We start from the raw sequence: 25,493 nt of genomic DNA on the forward strand, positions 1-25,493 counted from the left end.
GGGCATGGCTGGCATCGAGTGGAGGACTTCCGGCCTGCCCACCTCAAGCCCCGGCACCCGGCCAGCTTGTGCTTCTCACCCAGAAGGTCCTCCGCCTCTGACCAGGTGTGACAGTCCAGCTGGGATTCACGTGTCACCCCACAGAAGCACCCGGGTTCCAGACTTCACTTGCTATTGTTTCCTCCCTGTGTGTAGAAGCGTCTCTCTTTTCACTGTGGACTTCTTGTCCTATAAATCCTGTTTACGCATGTGTGCCCATGTAAGTTTATGTGTGCCGTGTGCATGCAGTGGGGAAGCCATGTCAGATCCCCCGGAGCTGGGTCACAGGAGGGCGTGGCCTGTGTCGGGAAGAGCAGTACACACTCTTAAGCTGCATAACGATCCATTTTGAACCTTTGTGTGTATGTATGCATGTGCAGGTGTGTGTGCCACGGCCCAGGGTAGAGGTTAAAGGTCAGTCCTGAATGTGAGTCCCCACCCCCCACCTTGTTTGTTGTGCTCTGCTCTGTGTGCCGGGCCGTCTGAGCCTCTGCCACCTTCCATCTCACTAAAAATGTCCGGACTGCAGACGTGAACTACCGTGCCTGACTTTTACATGAGCGCTGGGGATTTGAACTAAGGTCCTTGAATGGCAAGCACTTGATCCAGTGACATCTCTCCAGGCACTAAAGTGGGTTTTGTAGACCTCATTCGTCACACTCCCATTGGATAGACGTTTTTGGCATGTATGTATTTGAGCGTGTATGCACACCTGAGATGCATGTGGAGGGGGTGCGCGGAGGTGAGGGACCCTTACTGGATGGAGGACTAATTCTCAGGGGCCCGCACTGTCCTGAGAGGGCACATGCGGGGCTGCTTTTTGTAGAAGGAGCGGCGGGCTGTGTCCCGCCACCCGGCTAGCTTTGCCCAAAATAATTACACGGAAACTGTATTCTTTTAAACACTGCCTGGCCCATTATCTGTAGCCTCTTATTGGTTAATTCTCACATCTTCCTTTAACCCATATTTAGTAATCCGTGTAGCACCACGAAGTGTGGCTTACCAGGAGAGATCTTAACCTGCGTCCATCTCAGAGAGGAGAATCATGGTGACTCACTATGGTGACTGCCTGAAGCGTCTCCCCAACTCTACTTCCTTGTTCCCACAATTCTGTTCTGTCTACTCCGCCTACCTAATTTTCTGTCTCTTAAAGGGCCAAGGCAGTTTTCTTTATTAATTAACCAATGAAAGTAACATAGACAGATAACTCTCATCCATCAGCTCTTGAAACGGAGGAATCTTGGGTTGCTTGTGTCACACACTGGTCCTTTCCTGCTGTTGTCACATTTCAGGGGTGGCCCGAGCTGCCTGGTGGGGCTGATGCTGGTGCACTGGCCCCAGGTCATCCTTCCAGGGGTCTTAACCCATTGTCCTTGGGTCTCACCAGGAGCCTGTGAATGGGCCTCCTGTGGCTTTTGGTTTTTTTAGAAATAAGGTCTAGACTTAACCAGGTTCTCAAAGGAGTCCACTCATCTCTCACTGTAGCTTAAGGTGGCGGCCAGACTTGAAGTCCTTCATTAAACTGTGTTTAGAAGAGTTCAGAGAACCATCTTGTCGTATAGAGCAGAATGCACAGATAACCATACACATGGCATCTCGTACCAGCTTGCATCTTCCTCAGAATGTACACTTGATGCTCTTCCCACTGTGACTTGGTACATGCTGTAGCATCTCCCTTTCAGGATGGCTGCCGTCCTCCTGGCTGAGGCGGTTTGTTTATTTCCTAGTACTGCCCAAGGCGGAGTTGTATGAAGTATACAAAGCCAGATCTGGACTGGGGCTTGGTTAGCTCCTGAGCCGTCTCTGCAGGGCTTATCACATCTGCCTTGATTTTAAAGATTTTGTCTGGATGCATTCACAGACCTCACGTAACGGTGTCCTCTCTGGATTGCTCCGCAGATTTTCAGTGAGCCACCGCTACTGGTCCACTGAAGCACCCGGGGGCCATCTGCCCGACCGCTCCCGACCACGGCAGCGGGGCCCTCGATGGCAGTGGGCACATCCCCTTGAAACCTGCCAAGCTGGACTCCACAGACCTGCACGACGACACCTCGGCCAGCTCCGCGCCCACCTCTGAGGCTTGCAGCCATGCAGTCCTAGCCTGCAGCCCAGGCATCCCTGAAGAATACTACGTGAGCGAGGCTGCGGAAGATGCCCCCAACTGCAGAGGGTACCGGGATGCCTGCACCATCACCGGTACGCCGGGGCGGGAGGAGGGGCTTCCGCCGTCAAGCCTGGGAAAGGGATACAGCTCCAGGAGCAGGTCTGGGAGTGTGTTAGTAACTTTTCCTAACTGTTCTGGTTCATGTAACAAAGTAACTGAGGAAGGCCACTGGGGAAGGAAGGTTTGTTTTGGCTCACAGTTTTGAGGGTGCAGTCCACAGCGGTTTGGAAAGCTTAGCTCAGAATTGTGAGGTCATTTTGCATCCACAGTCGGTAAGGAGAGAAATGAATATCGGCGTTCAGTTCATCACTTTTTCCTTTTTATTTGGACCAGGATCCCAGTCCATGGGGTAGCGCTGCCCACATTCAGGTTTGGTTTTCCCACCTGAGTTAACCCCGTTGAAAAACCCTGGCAGACTAATCAGACTAATCCTGGGTGACTCTGGAGCCTGTCAAGATGACAGTATGAACCAGCCATTGCAGGGAGGGTGCAGTCACCACAGTACAGAAGGACCTGAGAGCAGGGACCTTTCATTCAGAGCCTGCTTCACCAGAGGGCCATCCTGTGGCTTGGGTCACCTGTCACAGGATTGTCACCGAGGCTGAGGACAGCAGCTTGTGCCCCGAGCCCCATGCACAGCCCATCGTGGGTGCTCAGGGTTGTTGGGTCCCGCACTCTTCTCTCTCGGACTCTGCTGCTCCAGACGTGCGTGGGTGTAATGGAGGTGGCATGCAGTGTCGTTGCTGGATACAGAAAGGGCTCCACACTCTGTGTGTGCCTTGGTGCTCATTAACACTGTCAGCTGAGGCTATCACTGTGGTGTTTTCCAGGGTCCCAGGAGCAGGGAGCCCACTGAGGATGTCTGAGTGTGGGCACTTTGTACTCTAGCTCTGCGCCCAGGAAATTGTGAGCTAGGACTTGGGTCCAGTTTGTCCTGGCTTTCATTTTGTCTTTCCTTGCTTTTTGTCCCCCTCCTCCACTTCCAAATATCCCAGGATACTTCACGTGTACACGTTGGCTTCCGGTAGATTCCTTTGTCCTGGTTATCAGCTGAGATACACACACAACCTACTATGTGTTAGGAGTTGCCTGGCTCCTGAGGGGCACAGAGACCCCTGCGGCTTCTCAGTGCACGCGTTGCTCCGTCCCTGTCCTGGGCTTCTGCACTCCTCTCTGGCCCCTCTGGTGTAGCACCTATGCTGCCCTCCCGTGCCCCCAATCCCTCTCTCACTGTCTGCTTCCTGCAGGACACAGTGCCAGAAACACCCCATGTGATCCATCTTTCTCTTCAGTGCAGGAGCATGCTGGGAACTCCTTCTTGGGAGAATTCCAGTGAGACCTACAGGCCCATGCTCTTGTCTCTACAGCGCAGCTCAGCTAGCTTACTCCAGTTCCTGTGAGAGCTAACTCTTGTTAGGTGAGGAACAGGACGGGGACGTTCACTCCATTAAGCTTCTTGAGGTTCCTCACCTTGCCTCTAAAGGCCTCAAATAGGATTCCCTCCTTGACCCCTTTGGTGCATCTGCTTCGTATGTTCTTCACTCTGGGACATGCGCCTCCTTGTGGGACCTCCTTTCAAGTCCTTGAGCGTAGTAGGGAGTGTTGTCCAGCTCCGAGCCCTGAGTTGGAGATGGTTGTCTGGGTCTGAGTTCTGAATGAAAGGGAATGGTTGTCCAGCTCCAAGCCCTGAGTGGGGAAGTGGCATCTGGAGGGGACCTGGGGTCCCTGCTCTTTAACACCTAGGAAGGGAAGCTGGCTGCGGAGACAGAGCAGTCGGTACAGGGCACATGGGAGGACATCGAGGACCGACAGCTCCATGCTTTGGAGGGAAAAAGATGAGGGAGACCAGAACACTTCCAAACATCCAAGCTGATTCCAGCGCTGACTCCACCTGACAGAATCCTGGGAACTTCAGCCTGTTCGACCAGTTTCATGTTCTTGAAGCGTGACGGCTGAGGGCAAAGAGATGGCAGAGAGAGATTATGGAGCTTCCAGCCCCGTGGGATGTGGAAACCCGAGGACCTTTGTTGGGATGCCTGTAGCGAGCCCCAGGGGACCACTGAGAGCCGCAGTTCGTGCCCGTGATGCCCAGCAGCGGCCCCATACATAGCGTGCCAATTCAGGCACCACAGTGCATTTGAGGAGCCGGGCACTCAGCCCCTGCTGTCCCTCCCTGCCAAATGAACGTCCTATCAAGCGGTCAGTGCAACAAAGACATAAAATGCAAACGCGTTCCCCAGAGACCTTGAATATGCTTGAGAGCGCTTTGCAGATTCTGAGGGCTTTGCCAAACACAGCCCTGGGACACTGCCTGGCATCGTGCCTCCACCCTCGCTTCCCAGGGAGTCCTGAGAAGAACAGTGGCTTTCTGTTCTCCTCTACATTTTAGGCAAAACTATCTGCCCGTCACCAAGCCTTCTCTACCTGCTCCTCTAGTCACCCCACCCTGGAGGTGTCGCGTTGTGGGTGCGCCCTTTTCTGTTTGGGACGGTTTTATAAGGGGAGGTGATCGGGTGCCTGGGCTGCTGGAGTTACGTAACAACCACCGCGCGGCGCGTTCTGGGCAGTGCAGGATCCCCTGCTCTGCCCCAACAAGCAAACTCAGAAAATTGCTGAGGAGGCACAGAGCCGTGGCCAAGCTTGCATGGAGGACCGCTCTTTCTCTGGGTCCTCTTTGGAGTTTGCGTCTGCCCATGGCATTGGCCTTTCAGCTCAGGCAGCCCTCCAGGGCCCAGCCTCTGCCAGGACTCTGCCACAAACTGGCTGGGACAAACTCGTGTGGTAAGTGTGTTTGTGTGCGCGTCCGCTGTAAATTTGCTTTGTGGCATGGCCAGAAGAGAAGAAAGAGTAGGGGGACCTGGCTTCACCCTTGCTCTGAGCTATTGGTCAGGTGCTGTTGGCTTGAGGGCCAGTGGAGAGTAGGGGCACCGGAAGCTACCTGTTCCCTCACCCCCTTTACTGTATTCAGGGGAGACTGGCAATTCAAGCCAGGTGCAAGATACAGACCGGGTCTTTGCTGGCCAGTAGGGTCTGTGCTACATCTGCCACCCTCCTCCTCCTTCTTTTCCTTCTTCTCTTCCTCTCCCTCTTATTTTGGTTTTGTTTTGTTTTGAGACAGAGTTTCTCTGTGTAGTCCCGACTGTCCTGGAACTTACTCTGTAGACCAGGATGGTCTCAAACTTGCGGAGATCCACCTGCCTCTCCCTCCCAGGTGCTGGGATTAAAGGCTGCGCCACCACCGCTGGCTTCTTCCTCTTCTTTTTTCACTACTCAGAATCACATGTTCTAGATCGGTGCTCTGCCACAGAGTTCCATCCCTAGCCCACCCTCCCGTTTTTAAGCTGTTTAATTTTCTGACAGAGTCTCAGAATACTTTCAGGCTGACCTTGAACTTGTGGTAGCTCAAGCAGGCCCTGAATTTATATTACCCTGCCTCAGCCTCTACATTTCAGCAGTTTCTTAGAGCCCGGGCTCGTGTCCTAGGTCAGCAAAGGATTTTTCAAATGTGAAGAACAGAGCCACTCAGCATTCTTCCCTCCTTCCCCCACATTCTTGTGTCTTCTCTACCCGAAGCTTGGCCCTGTGATTGTGGTCCCCACACCCCTGACAGAGCTTTAGGCTGGCCTGCTCTGGCTTGTTGCTTGCTGCGGCTTCTCACTTCCTGAATGGATCAGACTCAAGTCTGACAGCAGGATGACCCATCTTGTTTCCTACCCCCACTCCAAATCCTGCTGAATTCTAGGAAGGTGTGACCTCTTCTTGTCCCTTACCAACAGTTTCAAGTTTGTAGATCTTTAAATCATATTAAGCCTGGTGACCCATTAAAGCCACACAGTCTTACTGATGCCAATACACGGAACCCTCAGATGCTCAGGACCAGCTTCTTGCTGGGGTGTCTGTTAATTTCTGGGGTTTCTCAGTAAGAAATGGTCCTGCTCAAAGCCCAGAGGTGAGCATGGCTGTGTGTGTGAGAGCAGCCGTAAACCTCTGAAAACAGGCAAGAACTTCTCGGGGATGGGAAGCTTCTGATATCCGTCCTGCCTGAAAGAGAGCACGCTTGGTCTGGGAGGTGGATGGCTTAGTCAGGAAAGTGCTTGCCGTGCAGGCACCAGGGCGTGAGTTTGCTCTATAGACCCCACATGTAAAAACCAGATGTGATGGTACATGCGTGTGTCCTCAGCACTGGGGAGGCAGACAGGACGTGTGTCCTCAACACTGGGGAGGCAGACAGGATGTGTGTCCTCAGCACTGGGGAGGCAGACAGGAGTATCCCTAGGGCTTGCCCCAGGCCAGTGAGAGGCCCTGTCTCAAAAGCCAGCATGGGGAGCAAAAGACACAGGCTGACATCTGGCCACATGGGAACATGTACATAATGTATGTATACACATGAACACATTAAAACAAAACAAAAGCCACAATCTGGCCCCCTACCCCGAAGCAGACACATAAGGAACTTGTCCCTTGTCACTAACCTAACTCAACAAAAGTGGCATCTTACCCCCTCAGACTTGCTCAGATAAAACATTGTGGCCTTCCTGCATGGTTTATTAATTGAGCTCAGGTGTTGTTTAGTAATTCCAGAAGTTTAATTTTAATGCTTCCCTTAGAAAAGTTATCATCTAAATGATACTTCCTTGGCCATGAATGAGAAGAATGGACAGTGGGACATCTCTTGAGGTCATAAATTAGGAGCCGTTTCTGCCCTTTCCCTCCGTGGATTGCCCTGGCCTAGCAGCGGTCAGGTTCTGCAGGTGGAGCAGATAACAGAAATCCCTCTGTGAGTCGCGTGCTGATTTCTGGATCTTTGCAAAGACTGGATACTGCTGTTCCGGAGCCACTGCCTCCTGTTCCGGCCCTCGGATGATGGACCTGGCGCTGGCCACACAGGGTTTTTAAAGAAAAGTTTTTAAATTACATTTTTGTATTTCTGCATATACGTGCGTGAGCACGTGAGTGCAGAGGCCAGCCTGCGGGAGTCAGTTCTCGTCAGCCCCTGTGTGGGTCCCGGGATTGAACTCAGGCCGTCAGGTTTGCAGCAGACACCTTGGTGCTCTGAGCCCCCTAGGTGACCCCAGAAATCAGATCCTTGACCTGTAACTAGGGCTGCAGCTCTCAGGTGCTCTTCACGTTTGTACCCGCCTCCCAGCCCGTGTCAGTTCCTGGAGACAGGCTTCAGCGTAGTCAGTGACCTCATTAGCACGTCGCCTGTTACCGCCTTCACCCACCAGCCATATGGGGAGACAAGCAAGCAAGAAGTTATAAAGGAGGAGGGAAATTAAACTGAGAGTCGGGTGGGCCTGGACTCCAGCCCTGGCACCTGGTTCTTCCTGCTCCGCTGGGGTGTGCTGTTGGGGGCCTGTGCCTGGGACAGTGGGGTGGGGGGGGAGGTCAGGGTGCACCATGTCACAGGAGTGGGCGGCCCAGAGCAAGAACAGGGAGACACTCCCTGTTTCTCTGTTGGATCCTCAGAAGTCACTGGGCCACCTTCATATCCCAGTGCCTCATGGGCCGGCCATGGTGCCGTGTGGCTGGTGATGGGCATTACTCAGGCAGGCCAGGGTCACCAGGGCCTGCAGTCATCAGTCATACAGCGTGTCTCACATCCTCTCTATAAACGCATGAAGAGACTGAGGTACAGAGTGTGAGCAAAAACACACAGATTCCCAGTGAAGCCAGGCTTTAGTCTAGGCCAGCTGCCTCGGGCTCTGCTGTCTTCTCTACCCTGAGTGACCTGGGAAGAAGGTCGTGAGGTGTAGTGACTTCCTCAGGGCACCACAGGACTCCCTTCACCAGCCACCGGGAGTCCCTGGGGTGTTTTCTGTCCTAGACAACAAGGAGAGCCGCGATTCACCAGCCGCTTTCCCACCTCCTTGTCGTTGGGTACGTTTCGCAGCATTCTCTTCTGTAGACCTGCCGCTTCCGCTTCCACTATAGCCAGTCTGTACGGAAACGGAGACCGGCTGCTTCTGCTATAGCCAGTCTGTACGGAAATGGAGACCGGCTGCTTCTGCTATAGCCAGTCTGTACGAAAATGGGGACTGGCTGCTTCTGCTATAGCCAGTCCCACTTTCTGGAGCTCACCCTGAGGTGCCTCACATAGAAGAGTGTGGAAAAGCAGAAAAAAGTTACAGCTTGGAGTGAGTTCCCACTATAGCAGATATGTGACCCTCGAGCCCAGTGGTTCTCAACCTCTGGGTCACAGCCCCTTTGACAAACCTCTATCTCCAAAACTATTTACATTATGATTTATTTATTATGCATACAGCACTCGGCCTGCATGTCCATCTGCTGGCCAGAAGAGGGCACCAGATCTCACTGTAGATGGTTGTGAGCAACCCTGTGGCTAGGGGGAGCTGAACTCAGGACCTTTGGAAGAGCAGTTAGTGCTCTTAGCCTCTGAGCCGTCTCTCCAGCCCATTACATTATGATTCACAACAAAACAAAATTTGAAGTAGCAACAAAAATAATTGTATGGTTGTGGTCCCCACAGCATGAGGAACTGTGTTCAATGGTCGCAGCGTTCGGAAGGTTGAGAACCGCTGCTGTTGTCCCCTTTTCTCAGGACACCTTGTCACCCCCACCAGCCTTTTCTTCTTGAAGTCATCTGTGTTGGAGACCTTTTCTTACGAGCAAACTCATGGCACAGTCTTTGTCCGTAGCCGGCCCTCGCTGTCTCCAGAGCCACCATTGACATCACTAGTTCCCTTCCATAGGCTGTCGGCTACTTCTGGCTTCACACATCCATTCCCCAGGGCTGAGAGATCCCTGCTTCCACCCAGCAATGTCCCTGATGTTGAGTGGGATGGCTGGGAGTCTGACTTGAGTTTTGGTGGACTTCAACAGCATTGTCTTTTCTGTATTGATATTGGTTCTGCCTGTAGCTCGAGCAGTGGCTCCCTTCAGTTTTGTGATGGCATACAACCCCTCTCCTTCTTTACCGTTGGCTTGTCGACTGCTGAAAGCATTGAGTGAGCTCACACATACAGACTAGGAAGTGAGCTCACACATACAGACGAGGAAGTGAGCTCACACATACAGACGAGGAAGTGAGCTCACACATACAGACTAGGAAGTGAGCTCACACATATGGTACAGATGAGGAAGTGAGCTCACACATATGTACAAACTAGGAAGTGAGCTCACACATACGGTACAGACGAGGAATGAGCTCACACATACAGACTAGGAAGTGAGCTCACACGGTACGGTACAGACTAGGAAGGCTTAGTGTGCAGTCAGCGCTCACGCAGTGTGCTTCTTCAGTGTTACAGCCACATTTAACCCGTTCACCCTCTCACTTCCTGTCTACTCATGTGTCTGCCCGCCCCTTCATTGTCTGTCTGTCTATCTGCTTGCCCGTTTGTCTGTTTATCCGGGTCTGCTTGGCGTAGAGGAAACCCTGGTGGCTGCTGCTGGGCTGTGGGGAAGCTGAGGGCAGGCAGAGCTGTTCAGACACGACCCTGCTAGACCCCTTTGCAGGCCCCTTCCCAGCTCCTGCCCCCGTGGGGACCTTAACCTGGATCCCAAGACCAGCTGCTTTGAGTTCTAAGTCACAGAGGTGGCTTTGTCCTTCATCAGCACACCTGTCCGTGACGCTGAGAACTGTGCTTAACTCCCAGTTACAACCGTCCTCTGCCCACAGTTCCTCTCGCCTGCTGTGAGAAGTTGTTCTTCTGCGGGGGGGGGGGGGGCGGGGGGGGGGGCAGCTACTCTTCCCGAGGGTCCTGCCTGAGAGGAGGCAGCTCTGGCTGTAGTTCCCTGAGAGGACTGGGCGGGACCGAGGAGGGGCTGGTGGACTGGGCGGGGCCGAGGAGGGGCTGGGCGGGGCTGAGGCGAGGCTGGACAGAAGCTTCTTAAGGAAGCATGATTTCCGCTCTGGTGTCCCCTCCCACTCCTCTCCCTTCAGTTCTTGGTATTTGTTCTGCAATTACTCTGGTAAACTCCTCTGTGCAGCCCTGCCTTTTTAATGAGTGTGCAGACTGATCTCTTTTCATATTGATTTTAAGGGTTCTGTGAGATCTTCGTCCAATGTATGTGGGAGCATTGACTGTCCGTCCTTCAGGGAGCTGTCGTGCATTTTCCCTATGAAGCTGCCTCACCTCCTGTGGGAACAGCCTGTCAGCGTTTCCACAGGAGGGGCTTCACAGCCTTAGGAGCTTGAACGGTTTAAAGTGGTGGCTGTGGCTCTTACTGTCCACCCTAGGCGGTTCCCTTTCTCTAGAGCAGTTTTGGTGGTGGCATCCTTGGGGTTCCCATGGCGCCTGTTCAGTGCCTGGCCCTTTGCTGATGTGTAGAGACGAGCAGTGAAGGTTTTATAGTGGCCACTGCAGCAACAGCCGCTCTGAGCTCTAGGGCACTGTTTACAGATGGGGTCCAGCTCCCTCTCCCTCTCCCCTGCCTTCTCCTCCTTCCCACCCTTCCGCCCCTCCTTCCTGTTTCCCTTCATCTTCCTCCTACTCCCCACCGCCATCCATCTTTTCCACCTCCCTTTCTCTGAGAAAATGCGGTCAGGCACAGCATCCCAGGGCTCTGAGCCCCACTTTCAAGGAGGGTTTGGGGATAGGAGTTGTTCTGTCTGTTGTTGCTGCTGCCATTGCTATTGTCAGTTGGACACAAACTAGAGTCATCTGGGAAGAGCCAGCCTTTTTGAGCAATGCCTGCCTCCGATTGGCCTGTGCACAAGTCTGTGGGGGCATTCATGATTAATTAAATTAATTAAGGGAGGGTGCAGCTCGCTTCAGACAGAGTCACCCCTGGGCTTACGGTTCTGAATTGTTTATAAAGCAAACTGGACAAATCACAGCCAGCAGCCAGGAGGCAATGCTCCTCCGTGGTCTCTGCTTCAGCCTCTGCCTTCAGGTTCCTGCCCTCACTTCCCTGATGGACTGCGGTGTGGAAGTGTGAGCCACTAAATCCTATCCTCCTGAAAGTTGCTTTTAAATAGCGTTTTCTCAGAGCAATAGGAAGCAAATTCAAACAGGTTTCTCCAGACTTTTGGTTTCCGTCCTCTGGGAGCTCTGTAAATATCCTGGTATGAGGGACATCATCATGCCTGGATCCATTGCAAACCAAGGCTGAGCAGATTGTCCAGCCATTGGTCTGGATGTGGAATCCTGGGAGAAACAGAGACACAGTCTTATGGTATGGAGGTTCAGATTTCAGAGCTGGTCAGTGTGTGGCTGGCAGAGGCCAGATGTGATCCTGTTGCTGCCAGGAGGGCCATGAGAGGTGGAGTTATTTGACTGACTGTGGAGAACTACGAGTAGACGCCAGGGAGCCCGGGATCTGGGTCTGCAACATGATGAGAGCCTCTAGCAAGTAAGACGTTCTGTGGGCCAATTAGATGAGACCAAGGGAGCCACTCAGGGCCACACCTGACTCTCTGGCTCAGTCCCAGCTTGACTGACCCAGGTGCCTCCATAGGAACCTGGGTAGACTAAGCTCCCAGGAGGGAGGGCAGGCAGACGGGCTTATTTCTAATACTTTCTGGAACTGGTGTGTGCTCTGTGAGTGAGCCACACCCCCAGCCCAGGGTCCTTCCCGCATCCCCTCCCACAGCCTGAGCCTATGGAAAGGCAGCTTTGCCAAGGCTGCCCACCTGGCAGACATCGCTTCTGGTTTGTATTCCTTGGCTCAGCATTAACAGCTCTCAGTGTGTAAAGCAAGGACAGGACCCCTCCAAGGTGGTGGAAGGGAAGTTTTATCATAGATAGGAGGAGAATACAGCCGGAGGCATCTGGTGGAAGAGTCCAGAGCAGGGAGAGAAAGGAGTGGACTGAGCGTGGTGAGCCGACTGGATGTGGCTGGGGGTGGAAGAGGAAGAGGAGGAGAGGACATGAGAGGGCAAGGCAGGGGAAGGCACAGCAGAACCAGGAGCCCGCGAGGCCTAGATGGCAGGGTTCTCTAGGGCTGAGAAGCTGCAGGAAGGGAAGGCTGTGAGCTGGAGAAGTTTAGCGCAGGGTCGGGGATAAGAGCTGAGAGAAGCCAGGATGCCAGCGTGAACTCTAACAGGTACTTGCAATGCTGGGTGGACCTGGAGGCCACCGTGTGCTTTGGTACGCTGATAGGCGCCGCAGACAGACATTTGCCCCGAGTGTCTTTTGAACCTGACAGTTGGTAGGCCGGTTTTCTTTATTTTTGGCGTTTGTGCACGGAGGAGACATGAACAGAGCCAAGCACGCCTGGTAGCCAGGCTGGAAGTTTTTTGTTCTCGCTTCCTTCCCAGGCCCGTGATTGGCAGTCAGGCTGTAGGATGGGAGGGTCCCCGGGGGGGGGGGGGGGGGGGGCGGCTGTGAGCGTGATGCTGCAGCGCCACCTAGTGGATCCGTGAAGCACTACAGCAGCAGCCTGCTCTCCCACACTCTGCATCTCCCAAGAACGGGTCTGTTGTGAGGCAGTGACCATAGATGTGCGGAATGCAGGGAGCCTTCCTTACACCCCTTCTCGGACTGGCCTCCTGGACATTCCGGGTGCTGGAGCCCATACTGGAAGTCAGTTCTGGAAAGGAGGGTGACCTCGTCTTTCTTGCTTACGTTCCCTGGGAAGGATGGTGGCGACCCTGGTTCCTTGTCTGTTGGTGGTGTGCTCTGCCTGCCTCTGGATTTCTGGATGTCACTGCAGAAGTGCTGACTGACGCCTCCCCAGTCCCAGAGGCTCTGTGACATTTCTTCCGTGCTCGTGGTGGTCAGTTTAGGATCTGTTCACTCAGGACACCCTGGGTCACAGAAGCACGCTTACCCGGGCCATGCACGATGTGTCATGTGTGGTGTGGTGCTTCCCTGCAGTGAATGAGTGCAGCTCGCCGGGGCAGGGAGCGAAGGGAGGGCTGTGAACAGCACGCAGCCTGGATTCCTTTCCCAGGGACAGACACCTTCAAGCCCTTTCTTCTCTCAGCTCCGCTGGGCCGGAGAAGCTGGGAGAAGTGAAGAGGGCACAGCTTTGACGGCCTTGAGCCGGGATCAGCAGAGGGCAAACATTTGAGGTGTGCAGCCCAAGTGCACGGTGCATCTGCCGCTGGCCATCAGAGCAGGCTGGATTCCAGGGGAGGGGGGCGGTGGCTTGCAGACCTCCAGCCTGGCCTGTGAACGGCACATCTGCCCCTGGCACCCACTCCTTTTCTGTGTCCAAATGCCGGACAACAGTACTCTGACAGGGAGGAAGGGTCAATTCTGGCTCACGGTTCATGAGGTGCAGTCTGTTGCGGTCGGGAGGGCATGGCGGTGGTGCTGGAAGCGCGTGGCTGGTTGTTCACCTTCGCTGGCTCAGGCGCCCAGCTGGCTTTCTCCTGTTCCTGTTTATTGAGCCCAGGACCCTTCCTGATGGGATAGTGCTGCCTACATTCAGGGTGGATCATCCCCCCTGAGTTAATCCTTTCTGGAAACATCCTCACTGAGGTACTGTAGGAAGGCCTCAGTGACTCTCCAGGCTCTGCTAACCCAGTCAGCCTGGCCAAATGAACCATCCTATGTAGTGCGGAGGTGAGCAGGCCTGTTTTTCATCCCGCCCGGCTCCCACATAGCTAGCTTAGCCCCGGAAATAACAACACACAAACTGTATTCATTTAAACACTGCCTGGCCCATTAGTTTCAGCCTCTTATTGGCTATCTCTCACATCTTGACTAACCCATATTTAATAATCTGTATGCCACCACAAGATCGTGGCTTACGGGAAAGATTCAGCATGTCTGACCTGGCGGCTGGCTCCATGGCATCTGTCTCGGGTCAGAGAATCTTGGCGACTGCTTGAGGCATCTGCCTCACTTCCTTTCTTCCCAGCATCTGCTCTGTCTACTCCACCTATCTAAATCCTGCCCTATCAAAAAGCCAAGGCAGTTTCTTTATTAACCAATGAGAGTCCTCCACTGATCCCAGACCCCACACTTAACAAGAGGGAAATCTGTGTTGGAGCCAGATGAGGTTCTAGCCCCAGCCACTCAAAACTGAAGCCACAGTCACGTGCCTGATGACAAGATGACCGAGCACTTGGTCCTCAGGTGTGCGTCACCTGGCTCCCCGCGCCCTCTGCAGAACCGTGACACAGGCATTTGGGAAGCTGCCTGGCATCGCATGTGGCTGGCCTGGGTGGCAGCTTGGCCTTCGGGGCGAGTCACCCTGATTTCTGTGGCCAGCACAGCTCTGTCCCAGAAATCTTGCTTCAGGAGGGCTGGGGGTGCACCAAGCAGCCCTCGCAAGATTTTTTCTTTTTTCCTGACTGTCTGTGTTGGAATTGTCACACAGGAACAGTTTATATCCAGACACTCCATGCATGGGATGTATAGCATTGAGTAGCTTTTAGTATGTTTTGGGATTGGGCCATCACTTTCGCAGTGTTAGGGCATTTTTAGCATCCCCACAGAGAAACTACATAGCCGTTAGCCATCCCAAATCTGCCCTGCAGGATGACTGCATACTGCCTGTGTTCTCAGGGCCTCTGAGTTCCTCTGCATTGTTCTGTTTGTTTGGTTTTAGAAATAGGGTTTCTTTGTGTAGCCCTGGCTGTCCTGGAACTCACTCTATAGACCAGGATGGCCTTGAACTCACAGAGAATCATCTACCTCTGCCTCCCAAGTCCTGGGATTAAAGCCACGTTCCACTACTACCCACTGTCTGTATTGTTTTTAAGGCTGATGGGCTGACTGTCTGCCTGGGCTGGCAGAGCTGAGTGGGGCTGTTTGGGTGTATGCGGCATGGCTTTCTTGGCACAGGGAGTGACTGTGGCGCTGAGCAGTGATTTCAGGATTTGCCCCAGGGCTGGGAACGTGGGCTTAGTCACTGGCAGAGCGTTGCAGCAAGGACAAGGACCTAAGTGTGGTCTCCAGACCCCAAAGCTGGGCATGTGGCGCACACTTGCTGTCTCGGTGCGGGGAAAGCAGAGACGGCAGTTTCCTGGGGTTCTCTGGGTAGCCAGCCTAGCCTGCTCGGGAGAGTTCCAGGCCAGCGAGAGACCCTGTCTCACAAAAGGCAGATGACTCCTGCAGGATGACAGCGGAGGAGTCCTCTGTCCTCCACACGCATGCGCATGTGGGAATGACAGCTGAGCCCTGTCCTCCACACGCATGCGCACGCAGGATGACAGCTGAGGAGTCAGTCCTCTGGCCTCCACACGCATGTGCACACAGGAATGACAGCTGAGGTGGCCTCTGGCCTCCACAATTTCTCCCTTCCTAACCTCCTGTTCTGCTGGTAACACGCCTTCCTCCGCCATGTTCTATGTTCAGAGGTTGCTTTGAAGCTGGGTTTAAGTACCGGGGACTCGGGTCACGGAGGTTCAGCTCTCTCTGTGGGTCTCTCGGGTGTGGGAGTGTCCTGCTGTGCAGGCGACCTCACTTTGCTGTTCTGAGAATACCGCCATGGTTCTTTCAGCAGAGCCTAGTAAAAATGTGGGTAAACAGTGTAGCAGATGAGGACACTGTGCTGTGGCCTCTCAGGGTTTTGTTCTATTAATAAAATAAACGTCTCCAAATTTGGAATTCAGCTCTTTTTCTCAGAGCTACCCCTTGATGGTGGCTGACATCCATTGTCTCCCAGTCGAGTTCACACTGGAGGAGAGTTTGGGAAGGGGTGTGGGTGGGCCTGAACTCTGCCAGATGCCAGGAAGTTGTTTTGCTCTGTGGCAGGGTCTTCTGTAGCCCTGGTTGGCCTCCAGCTCTCCATGCAGTGCAGAATGAGCTAGGCCTCCTGATCGCCCTTCCTCCACCTCCCAGGTGCTGGGATTGCAGGGACTTGCCACCAAGGCCACCACATCCAGAGCATGAGTACCGGGCCACTCCAGGTCTTCACGCACGTCGGGCAGCCGTACCCACTGAGCCGTCTCAGCCTGCTCATACCAGCTGTGGTCATGCCACAGATGCCAGGTCTGGAGGATTCTGTACAGAGCCGCAGTGATTTGGGGATGGGAAACTCGGCCTAACGCCCCACATTATCACATTACCGCTGCCCAGAGGGCTGGGATGGCGAAGTGCCTCCCAGATGCTTGTCCTGTTTTGTTCTGGGTTGCTAGGGAAACACGGTTATTTAATCACATCTAGTCATTTAATGGCTATTAGCAAAAGTGAAGGTGGATGGTTTTGAACAACAGCTTCATCTGGTCCACCTTATTTTTCTCTGAAGTAAAAGAACCTCCAGGCTGGGAGATGGGCTGCCTCAGCGAGCAGACCTGGGCTCGAGCCCGAGAACCCACATAAAAATATCCAGGGGTGCTAGTATCTGCCTGTAATCTTGGCTTGAAGGGTAGAGGCAAGCAGACCCTTGGAGAGTGCTGGCCAGCCGGGCTAGCTTAGCCTGCGGGGAGCCAGGGAATAGGGAGAGGGTCTGTCTTAAAAAATAAGAAGAGCAAATGAGGAAGACACCCAAGGTTGACCTCTGGTCTCCATAAGCATGTGCACACATATGCATACACACACATGCACACGTATACACATACACACACACACACACACACGCACGCACGCACGCACGCACGCACGCGCGCCTGTAAAGATGTTGATGGAACGGCGGGCTGTGTGCCGCCACCCAGCTAGCTTTACACAAAATAATTACACGTAAACTGTATACATTTAAATACTGCTTGGCCCATTAATTTCAGCCTCTTATTGGCTAACATCTTGACTAACCCATATTTAGTAATCTGTGTAGCACCACGAGGTGGTCGCTTACCAGGAGAGCTCTTAACCTGCATCCGACTCAGAGAGGAGAGGAATGGCCACTGCCGAAGCGTCTGCCTGACTCTGCTTTTTTTCTCCCACAATTCTGTTCTGTCTTCTCTGCCTACCTAATTTTCTGTCCTATTAAAGGGCCAAGGCAGTTTCTTTATTAACCAGTGAAAGTAACACATAGATGACCATCCTCCATCAGAAAGAGGCTGGCAGAGCCAGTGTGGTCCTGCCGTTCTCCAGGCCCCAGGCTCCTCTTCACTATTGGTTTTATTATCGTAAACCATGGCTCCATCCTTAAGGTTACCCGTATGTAATGAAGCTTCAAAAGCTCCCACCCACCCCAGCAGGTCACAGTCTGTAGCTGTAGGCCATCTCTCTTGTCATATTGGCTGAACGCAAGCCTCGTGGTCATGGTTTGCTCTTGAGGTGGAAGTGGGTGGCTAAGAAGTCCCTCTGTGAGGTTCCGGGACTTGATGGCAGAGTGCAGGTCGCGCTGTCTGCTGGGCCACCGCGACCAGGGTTCAAAGCGTGACATAGGGACCTTCTGCACCAGTGCCTCTTCGTCTTTCCCATCATGACCTGGTCACGGAAATAATAATGGTGCTTGCAAAGCATGATGGGTAAGTGGCGGAGGCCATTCATAGCTGGAGGCTGCTTTGGAGCCTGGCTGGCACCTTGTATTCTGGCCATAGTGTGGGAGAGTTCTGGAATCTGGAAGCCATATTTTATGAGGCAAAGGACAGCCAAGGGGTACAGCCTCTACAGGCTGAGGTGCCAGAAGGGACATGCCTTCACAAACCCAGGGTCACAGCCACCACAACCTGGGGCACCAGGAAACATCACCAGCCCCACCATGTCGGAGGCGACTATGGGGCTCCTGGTGGAGACAGTCTCACAATGGCACCGGAGGGACTTTACTGTGTGTATTGTGTAAGGGACTCTCAGAGACCCAGACCCTGGAAATTAGGAAAAAGTTAAAGCCTTGATGGCCTCAGGACTTCACAGAGATAGGCAGCGGGGTGATGGTTGGTAGGAGACAGAGGCAGCTGGGTGACGGTAGGGAGGAGACGGGCTGCAGGACTACAGGAAGCAGGCTCGCTCTTGGTAATCATGGAAGCTCCCTCCACTCCCGAGCCCCACAGTAAACAATCATGGCATGCAGGGACCCCGAATACCACTACCAGTAACACAGTGGGGGCAGGGGATGCATGGCATGCAGGGACCTCGAATCCCACCCCCAATAACACAGGCAGGAAAACTGATCAATGTGAGCGTACAGAGTTAAGCTTCACCACAGTGGTGTTTATTGTTCCTGAAGAATGTGTGCAGTCTACAGATTGGACACCCAGACTTACAGGAATCATACAGCATGGTAGCCAGAATGCATACAGATAGGGAAGGCAGCCTTCCTCTTGGAGCTGCAGCAGTTCTGGACACACACAGAGATCAGGGATACAGGAAGGCTGATCTTCCAGAAGTCAGGGCCGGTCCACACCAGGCACCTCTCTTCAAGTAGAGCCCCAAGGGACAGGGCTTCCTTTAAATGTCTTTATAAGATAGCAGCTATGTTAGCACAGGCTTGCCATCTCAGCAGGCAGAGACAGGAGTCTCCAGAGTTCAGGGCTGCCTAGCATACATGATACCCTATGTAAAAACAGAACAGTACAGGGACCGGGTGTGGTGACCCATGTTGATAATCTCAGCTGTGTAAAAGGCCAAGGTGGGACTATCAAGAATTCCAAGTTGTCCTTGGGTGTGTAGCTGGTTCCAGGACTCAGAGCGGTCTGGGAAGGTCCCAGCTGCCTTGTCACATGTGGGTCTCGTGGGCCCAGTGCTGTGGCCGATCCCCTGTCTGTGAAGGGTCTAGAACTGGAAGGAAGGACGTGAGGTCCTTGACTCCATGATTTTTTGTCTCAGGACAGAGAATGAGGATGTGGAAGGGAATGGATGGGCACCAGTGCAGACATCAAGAGCAGGGCCAGAAGTGAGAGCGAAGCCCTCGTCTGCATTGCTGGTGTTAGAGTGCAGAGATGACAAGTAGATCGACCATGGTGTGCTGGATTGACTGGTCGGTACATAATACACGGTAGACGATGGTGTGCTGGATTGACTGTTAGATAATAGAGGGATAGATGATGGTATGTTAGATTGACTGATCGGTAGATAATGAGCGATAGCCCTAGCAGGGCCAAGGCTGCAGAAGAACCCTAGCATCTTGGGCCAATGCACCTGCCAACTCCACTGCCTCACTCTTTGTCTCTCTTGATTCTGTGACCAAAGTATGATCACTCACAGTATAATCTAATGAAATAACTTTTGTTGGTGCTGTGGACCAAACTGTGCCCCCAATTAGATGGATGGATGGATGGACAGACGGACAGACAGATAGAGATAAATAGATGGATGAATAGATAAGGCAGGCAGATAAAAAAGCATGACAACTCAAGCATGGTGGCACATGTCTTTAATTCCAGCACTTAGGAGGTAGAGGCAGGAGGATCTCTGTGAGTTCAAGGAGTCTACATACCGAGTTCCAAGCCAGCCAGGGCTATATAGTAAGACCACGTCTCAAAATAGACAGACAGCAAACTGGCAGCTTTGTTGGGAAATGCGCTCTTATCCTACACTGCCCTGGGAAATCCTGCTGCAGGCTGTTGTGAAACCTGTCTGGGCAGCAGCCTGAGAGTCCCCTCTCCCTCAGGCATTGCTCTTAGGGACTGTGGACTCTATGGATGGTCTTGTGCTTGGCCACGTGGTGTGCTTTCACAATGCAGCCCAGCACAGAAAGGAAAGCAGGGGGATACGATGCATTAGCTGCTTACAGCATGTCTGTGATTTTCCAGGCCACTTAGCGAAGGCTTCTACTTCTGAGCTAATCTCTTTGTTTCATGACACTTGACCCAAGTATCCCAGGCTTTCAAGGCATCTCCCATACATCCTCAGGAGTCATTAGTGAGCATCCTTCCCAGGGAGACAGGGTGGTGCACAGGTATAGCCCAGCTGGTATAGACTTAGCAGCCTTCTGCCTCAGTTTCCCAAGTGCTGGAACTCCAGATGTATACCCTAAACCCAGCCAGCAATGCATTCAAAATTCTTATAATGATTCCCAGGGCCGCTCTTAGCCCAGCATAATTAAACCAAAAAAGTTAGAGAAATGTCCTCAAGATTTTGCAGAATTCTTCAGAATCTTAACTTAGTATAGAGCAATTTTTATCAGTTGCTGTAATTGGATTTAATAGGACAGCCCACTTCCACAAGCATGCAGCCCGTGGCTGGAGTGCGTGCTCGCCCAGCACACGGGAGTAACTGGGGTCAGTCTCTCACATGAACCAGACGTGATGGCCCACACCTCTTATCCCAGCGTGTCAAGGTAGCAGCAGGAGTTCATGATCAGCTTTGGCTGCATGCATTGGGAATTCAAGGCTAGCCTGGACTACGTAAGACACTATCACACACATACTCACACGCATGCAAGCATACACACACATGCGCCAAAGGTCCCTTTGTTTATAATGCGCATAATCATCTGTGGATCTGACTTTTCCTTCCTGAGCCTTTGGATGCCTTCCTTCACAAGGGCTCCTGCAGCATCACCTCTGCCTGCTGCTCTCTGAAGTGAGCCACCCTCTCTTCTTTTAAAAATGAATTTATTATACATGCGAACACTTGTGTATGTACTGTGTATTTCTTGGGTGTATGCGTGTGTGCATGTGCACATGTGTTCCGTGCCTGTGATTGGAGGCCAGAGGACACTGGAGGCATCCAGGCTTCTCCCTCCACAGTGTGGGGTCTAGGGATTGAGTTCAGGCGACAGGCTTGGCAGCAAGTGCATTTGCCTTCTCCGGGCACCCCCAACCCTCACTCCTCACCTGGCCCGTGACCAAAGCCTCTCCATCCTGTACCTGGTGAACGGTAGAAGGGATACCCTCTTTCATAAGGGACTCCGCCCTCGGCCCCAGGGAGCAAAGGTTGAGGAATCCTAGCAGACCGGTCTCCACTGACCTACTGTCCTGTCCGTGTTTCCACACTTCCTGGTAGCTGTGGACAGGAGGTTCCCGGCTGGTGGCACTGGAGGCACGGCATGAGGCCACCGCTGAGCTTGCTCTGTGTGTAGCTCCATCTGTCTGGCGTAAGCCAAGGTGCGTTCCTGTGAGTTCTGTGAGCCATTCAGGCAGATTTGTCGAACCCACAAACTGGGGAACCAGGTTCATAGGCCCTCGGCCAGAAGCACAGGTAGGACTCGGGGGCTGCTGGTTTCTGGAGGTGAGGGGGCTTTCTGGGGACCAAGCCTGTGGTCTGTGGGATCTAACATCGTCTCTAGGCAGAGTGGAAACTTGAACTAAATCCAGGGACCCAGCCTGATGTGGGCTGAGGCTTGCTTGCTTGTAGTGTGGGGGGACCCTGCTTGCCTGGGTTGGAAGGGGCTCCTGTGGCTGGGGGGGAACTCTTTTCCATGTCAGTGGGGCCACCTTTAGCTTTGATTTCAGATTCTCTCATAATTGGACAGAGCTAGGCTCCCTCGACCAAACCAGACCCACATAGCTTAACTGGGTCTGATATGCTTATCACGAGCACACCCATCTAGAGTGTAGACTGCAGTGAAGATATTAAGTAGATTATACACTGCTGCTGTCAAAGCCATTGTCATCTCGCATTTCCGTGGCCAGTGTGTACTTCTTCATGCCCTCCCCGGCTCCTGGCATTTGCCTCCTGTGTGTGCGTGCGTGCATGCGTGTGCGTGTGTGCATGGTTTGGGTGGGGGGAGAGAGGGAAGAAGAGAGAGTTACAGTGTGTATTTGTGTATGTTTGATGTAGTGTATATTTATGTGTATTTGCATGTTTGTATGTGTGGGCACACGTGTGTATAGGTGCTCTTGCTCATACGTTCACGTTCATGTGGAGGCCCAAGGCTGATGTAAGGAATTGTCCTCTGTTGCTCTTCCACCTTCTTTACTGAGGCAGGTCTCTCAGTCAAACCCAGAGCTCATTGATACCGCTAGTATTACTAAGCAGCTTGCTCCAGGATCCCCTGTCTTCCTTTGCCCCTGAGCCTAAGGTCTCCCCACCTCTTATTTGCCATTGTGTTCTAGCTATTCTGTTTGTATGTATAGTGTCTCATTATCATCTTTGAACAAGGATTTTTTTTACAAATTTGTCAATGAACACTTTTAAAGAGTATCATTCTGTACTGCCTCCCACCCCCCGCCTTAAACTGGCAGTTCTGAGGGTTGAACCTAAGGCCTCATGGATGCTAGGCAAGCACTCTACCATTGAGCTACAGCCTCAACCCTTAATTCTATGCCATTAGTGCCTTTAAAATGCTGCACACCCACCACTGCCAGGTTGCCGGACATTTTCATCACCCATAACCAGCCATGCATCACCTCTCACCTAGCGACAGGATGGCATCCAGGGAAATGCTCATGCATCGATGCAACCGGCATTTCCAGGGCATGCTTGCCCACACTGAGGCAGCCACGTCACCAGCATGACACCATCTGCTTTGCTCTGGGCATTTTGGAGGAGGCTTTCGGCAGGTCCCTTCTCCTTCCCTTTGCTCTGCTCTTCCTGCCTGCTCTGTTGCACAACAAATTGGCATGCACCATGCAACACTCAGTTGCCCAAGGTCGACCTTTAGCCTCACATTGGAGAACCTGTTTCTAAATGTGACTGAGTGGGTGGACTGACGGTCTCGGCTCCGTCGCTTGGCAGGGGTATGTATCTTAGGCCTCCTGAGTGAGGGCCTGTGTGTGTGTGTGTGTGTGTGCGATCTCTGTGTGTTGTGTGTGTGTGTGTGATCTCTGTGTGTGTGTGCGCGTGTGTGTGATCTCTGTGTGTGTGTGCGCGTGTGTGCATGTGTGATCTCCCTCTGTGTGTGTGTGTGTGTGTGTGTGTGTGTGTGTGTGTGTGTGTGTGTTGGAGGTGGTGGGCAGATCTGCGTGCCTAGACTGAGGCCTCTGTTGTAGTTTTGGATACTGAGTTCTTCGGGTGCTTCTTGCTGCAGCCGTTCTAGAGAATTCTCCAGAGTCATCTGTTTATCTACAGCTTAGCTCTGTTGGCCTTTACTTTTGGTTTCCTACACGTCTGTCTGTCCTGTGATCTGGAGACTTCTGGCTACTGAGAGCATGGAGTGCCTCAGATAAAGAGTCCTGCCTTCTGTGGTAGCTGCTCAGCCCACAGCTTGCCCAGCACCCCGGAGCTCTGAGGTCTCGCTCCCCCTCTGTCCACTCTTGATTCCTAGCCTACATCGCGTGCTTCTGAGTCTCCTGCAGTCTCGGAGGTCCATTAGCGCCTGTGCTGTGTGTTCTGGCCACGGGTCCCGCAGAGCCTTGCAGACGCCACTCAGATGGTGCAGGAGTCAGTGTCTGGAAGGCTGTGCTCACGGCCTGTGTTTTGCTGCCTTTCTGGGCTGTTTTCTGTCACTGACTGAAGTGATTGAAACAGCAGATGGCGCTGATAGCCCCTGTAATCTGCGGAGTCACCATGTCTGTGCTATAGAAGATACATGCCAGTGGCCTCAATGTGTGATCCCAGGACCCCAGAGCCAGGCACGGGGGATGGTGTGTTCCAGACTAACCTGCGCTATGTTACATAAGGAGACGTCTGTCTTCACAACAGGTAAATAAAGGGTTGAGACGACAGAGTTCCCCAAAGAAGCTTAGGCAAGTCTCCAAAGGCTCCCGAGATAAGAATGTTCTAGGTCATCAGAGACCGATTGCAAAGTCACAGCAGTTCCTGTGCTGCATGGGTCGTTGTGTGTCTTTGGGTCTGCATCCTTCGTCCTGATGTGTCAAGAAAGTGCAGTGGTTTCGAGGTCTGTGCAGGGATTAGGGACCCAGTGGGGCTGGTCACAGTCACTGCCGAGGGTGACAGGCCACAAAGAGGGTTGCTGCCTCTAGTCAGCTCCTCCTGGGACTGGGACTGGGGCCAGGCTGCTCGTTCCTCACCAGTATGGCCAAAGGGAAACTTGGTGGGTAAGCAGTGGAATGGGGAGGGACTGGGAGGAAAGACCGGGACAGACAGGAGCCTGCAGTTTGGTCCTGTTTGATGGGTGGCTCTTTTCTTGGCCCTTGCTTGTCTCTGTTAGTGTACTCATGACATGTTCCCAAGGCCTGCAGCCACATGCAGGGTGGCAGCTCCTGCATATGGACTGGTCTCATTTGGCCCTTGGGGACTTAAAACGTGTAAATTAGTTTAGCACTTAAAAATCAAGGGACTTGAGGGCTGGAGAGCTGGCTCATTGGGCACCCACCTGACACCAAGCCTGAGGACAAGTTTGATCACCATGACCCATGTGGTAGAGGGGATTCCCACACATGTGCACTGTGGCGTGTATGTGATTATATTTATTTTGTATAAAAACTCAGATCCTGAGTCTCAACAGAAGTCAGCATTTGGAGGACAGAGAAGGGCGGTAGGTGGTGGCTGCCCCAGAGGCCGCTCTGTAAGCCTGTGGCCTTTCTGGAGCTGTTCAGAGGGTTTTCTGGTGGACAGAGAGCAACTTCCTCATGCAGTTGTTCTACAGATAGGGAAACTGAGTCCGGATAGATGAAGATGAAGCTTGGATGGGGTTACAAGACACAGTGTGGACAGAACAGGGCTGGAGCCCCTTTCCCCAGACGCTTTTACCCACATCTGGAGGATTACATAAGTAGTTTGCTCTGCACCCCAGAGCCCCCAGAGCCCCTTCTCAGTCTTCCCACCTCCACCCACCAGCTTTGTCCTTACAGTCCGGGTCTGGACGGCTCTAGTTGGGGTTTGTGTCACCTGTACCTCCCCAGTGTAAGGGTCTGCACAAAATCGAGGCGCTGAGAATGGGCGCAGACGCACGGCATCGCCTCCCTGAGGCTCTCTTAACTCGTTCAGTGAGATCGTCTCCTGCAGATGGTATGACGTCATCCTCCCTTGTGGCTGTGCAGAGAAAGTGCACTTTCCGCGTCCAGTCCTCGGATGCTGGGCAGCTGGGCTGGTCCCCTAGCTCAGCTATTGTGAGTGGTGCCGCAGTAGACACTGGTGTGCGGGGGTCTCTGGGCTGTTCTGACCTGAACACCCAGGAGTGGGCAAAGCTGGTCATATGGTTGGTGTGTGTGTGTGTGTGTGTGTGTGTGTGTGTGTCCTCCAGACTGTATTCTTGAAGCCTTGCTATAGGCTGGCTGTCCAGCAGGAGGCAGTGTGGTACCGTCTTCCTCCCCTTTGTCCTCCCTGACTTTCTGTTTTGTCCACTTTTATCCCTTCCTTCCCTGATGTTTCCCCATGCCTGCAGATCTGTGGAGTGGTCAGAAGTGTTTGTGTACCTTGCCCCCCCGGACAGCTGTGCAGCTAGTGTCCCGTTCTCAGGGCCCCAAAACCCTCAGTTCCTGCCTGGCACAGAAGCAGCAGGCCCCAAACCCTGGGAACGCATCCCTTCTCCATCTGGGGGAGGTCACCCTGGGAACGCATCCCTTCTCCATCTGGGGGTGGTCACCCTGGGGATGCTTTCCTTCTGTATCTGGGGGAGGTCACCCTGGGGATCCATCCCTTCTCCATCTGGGGGTGGCCACCCTGGGGATGCTTCCCTTCTCCTTCTGGGGGTGGTCACCCTGGGGATGCATCCCTTCTCCTCCTAGGGGATGCTACCTCAGAGCAGTTAGTGATGT

At 53.2% G+C, this 25,493-nt stretch overlaps 1 protein-coding gene and 1 long non-coding RNA gene across 8 annotated transcripts in view; one reads left to right on the forward strand and one right to left on the reverse strand.

Annotated features, from left to right (window-relative positions):
* The first annotated feature begins 1,971 nt into the window (after positions 1-1,971).
* Trak1 (trafficking kinesin protein 1) overlaps positions 1,972-25,493 on the forward strand; it is a 105,254-nt gene continuing 81,732 nt past the window's right edge. For 3 of the 7 annotated variants that reach the window (XM_038322402.1, XM_038322403.1, XM_038322404.1), the window contains exon 1: positions 23,305-23,475. In XM_038322402.1, coding sequence (XP_038178330.1) covers positions 23,415-23,475 — 61 coding nt within the window. In that variant the 5' untranslated portion in view covers positions 23,305-23,414. Of the gene's footprint in view, positions 2,236-20,854; positions 21,091-22,424; positions 22,572-23,304; positions 23,476-25,493 lie in introns of those variants that run through there. The other 4 variants (XM_038322408.1, XM_038322407.1, XM_038322406.1 and 1 more) reach the window with 4 other exon arrangements.
* LOC119809538 lies at positions 18,139-22,425 on the reverse strand. Its single transcript, XR_005284644.1, has 2 exons — positions 22,249-22,425; positions 18,139-18,967 (listed from the first exon to the last, which is right to left on the reverse strand). It is a non-coding gene; the product is annotated as an uncharacterized LOC119809538 (long non-coding RNA).

Source organism: Arvicola amphibius, chromosome 3 (assembly GCF_903992535.2).
Source record: "Arvicola amphibius chromosome 3, mArvAmp1.2, whole genome shotgun sequence".
NCBI lineage: Eukaryota > Metazoa > Chordata > Mammalia > Rodentia > Cricetidae > Arvicola > Arvicola amphibius.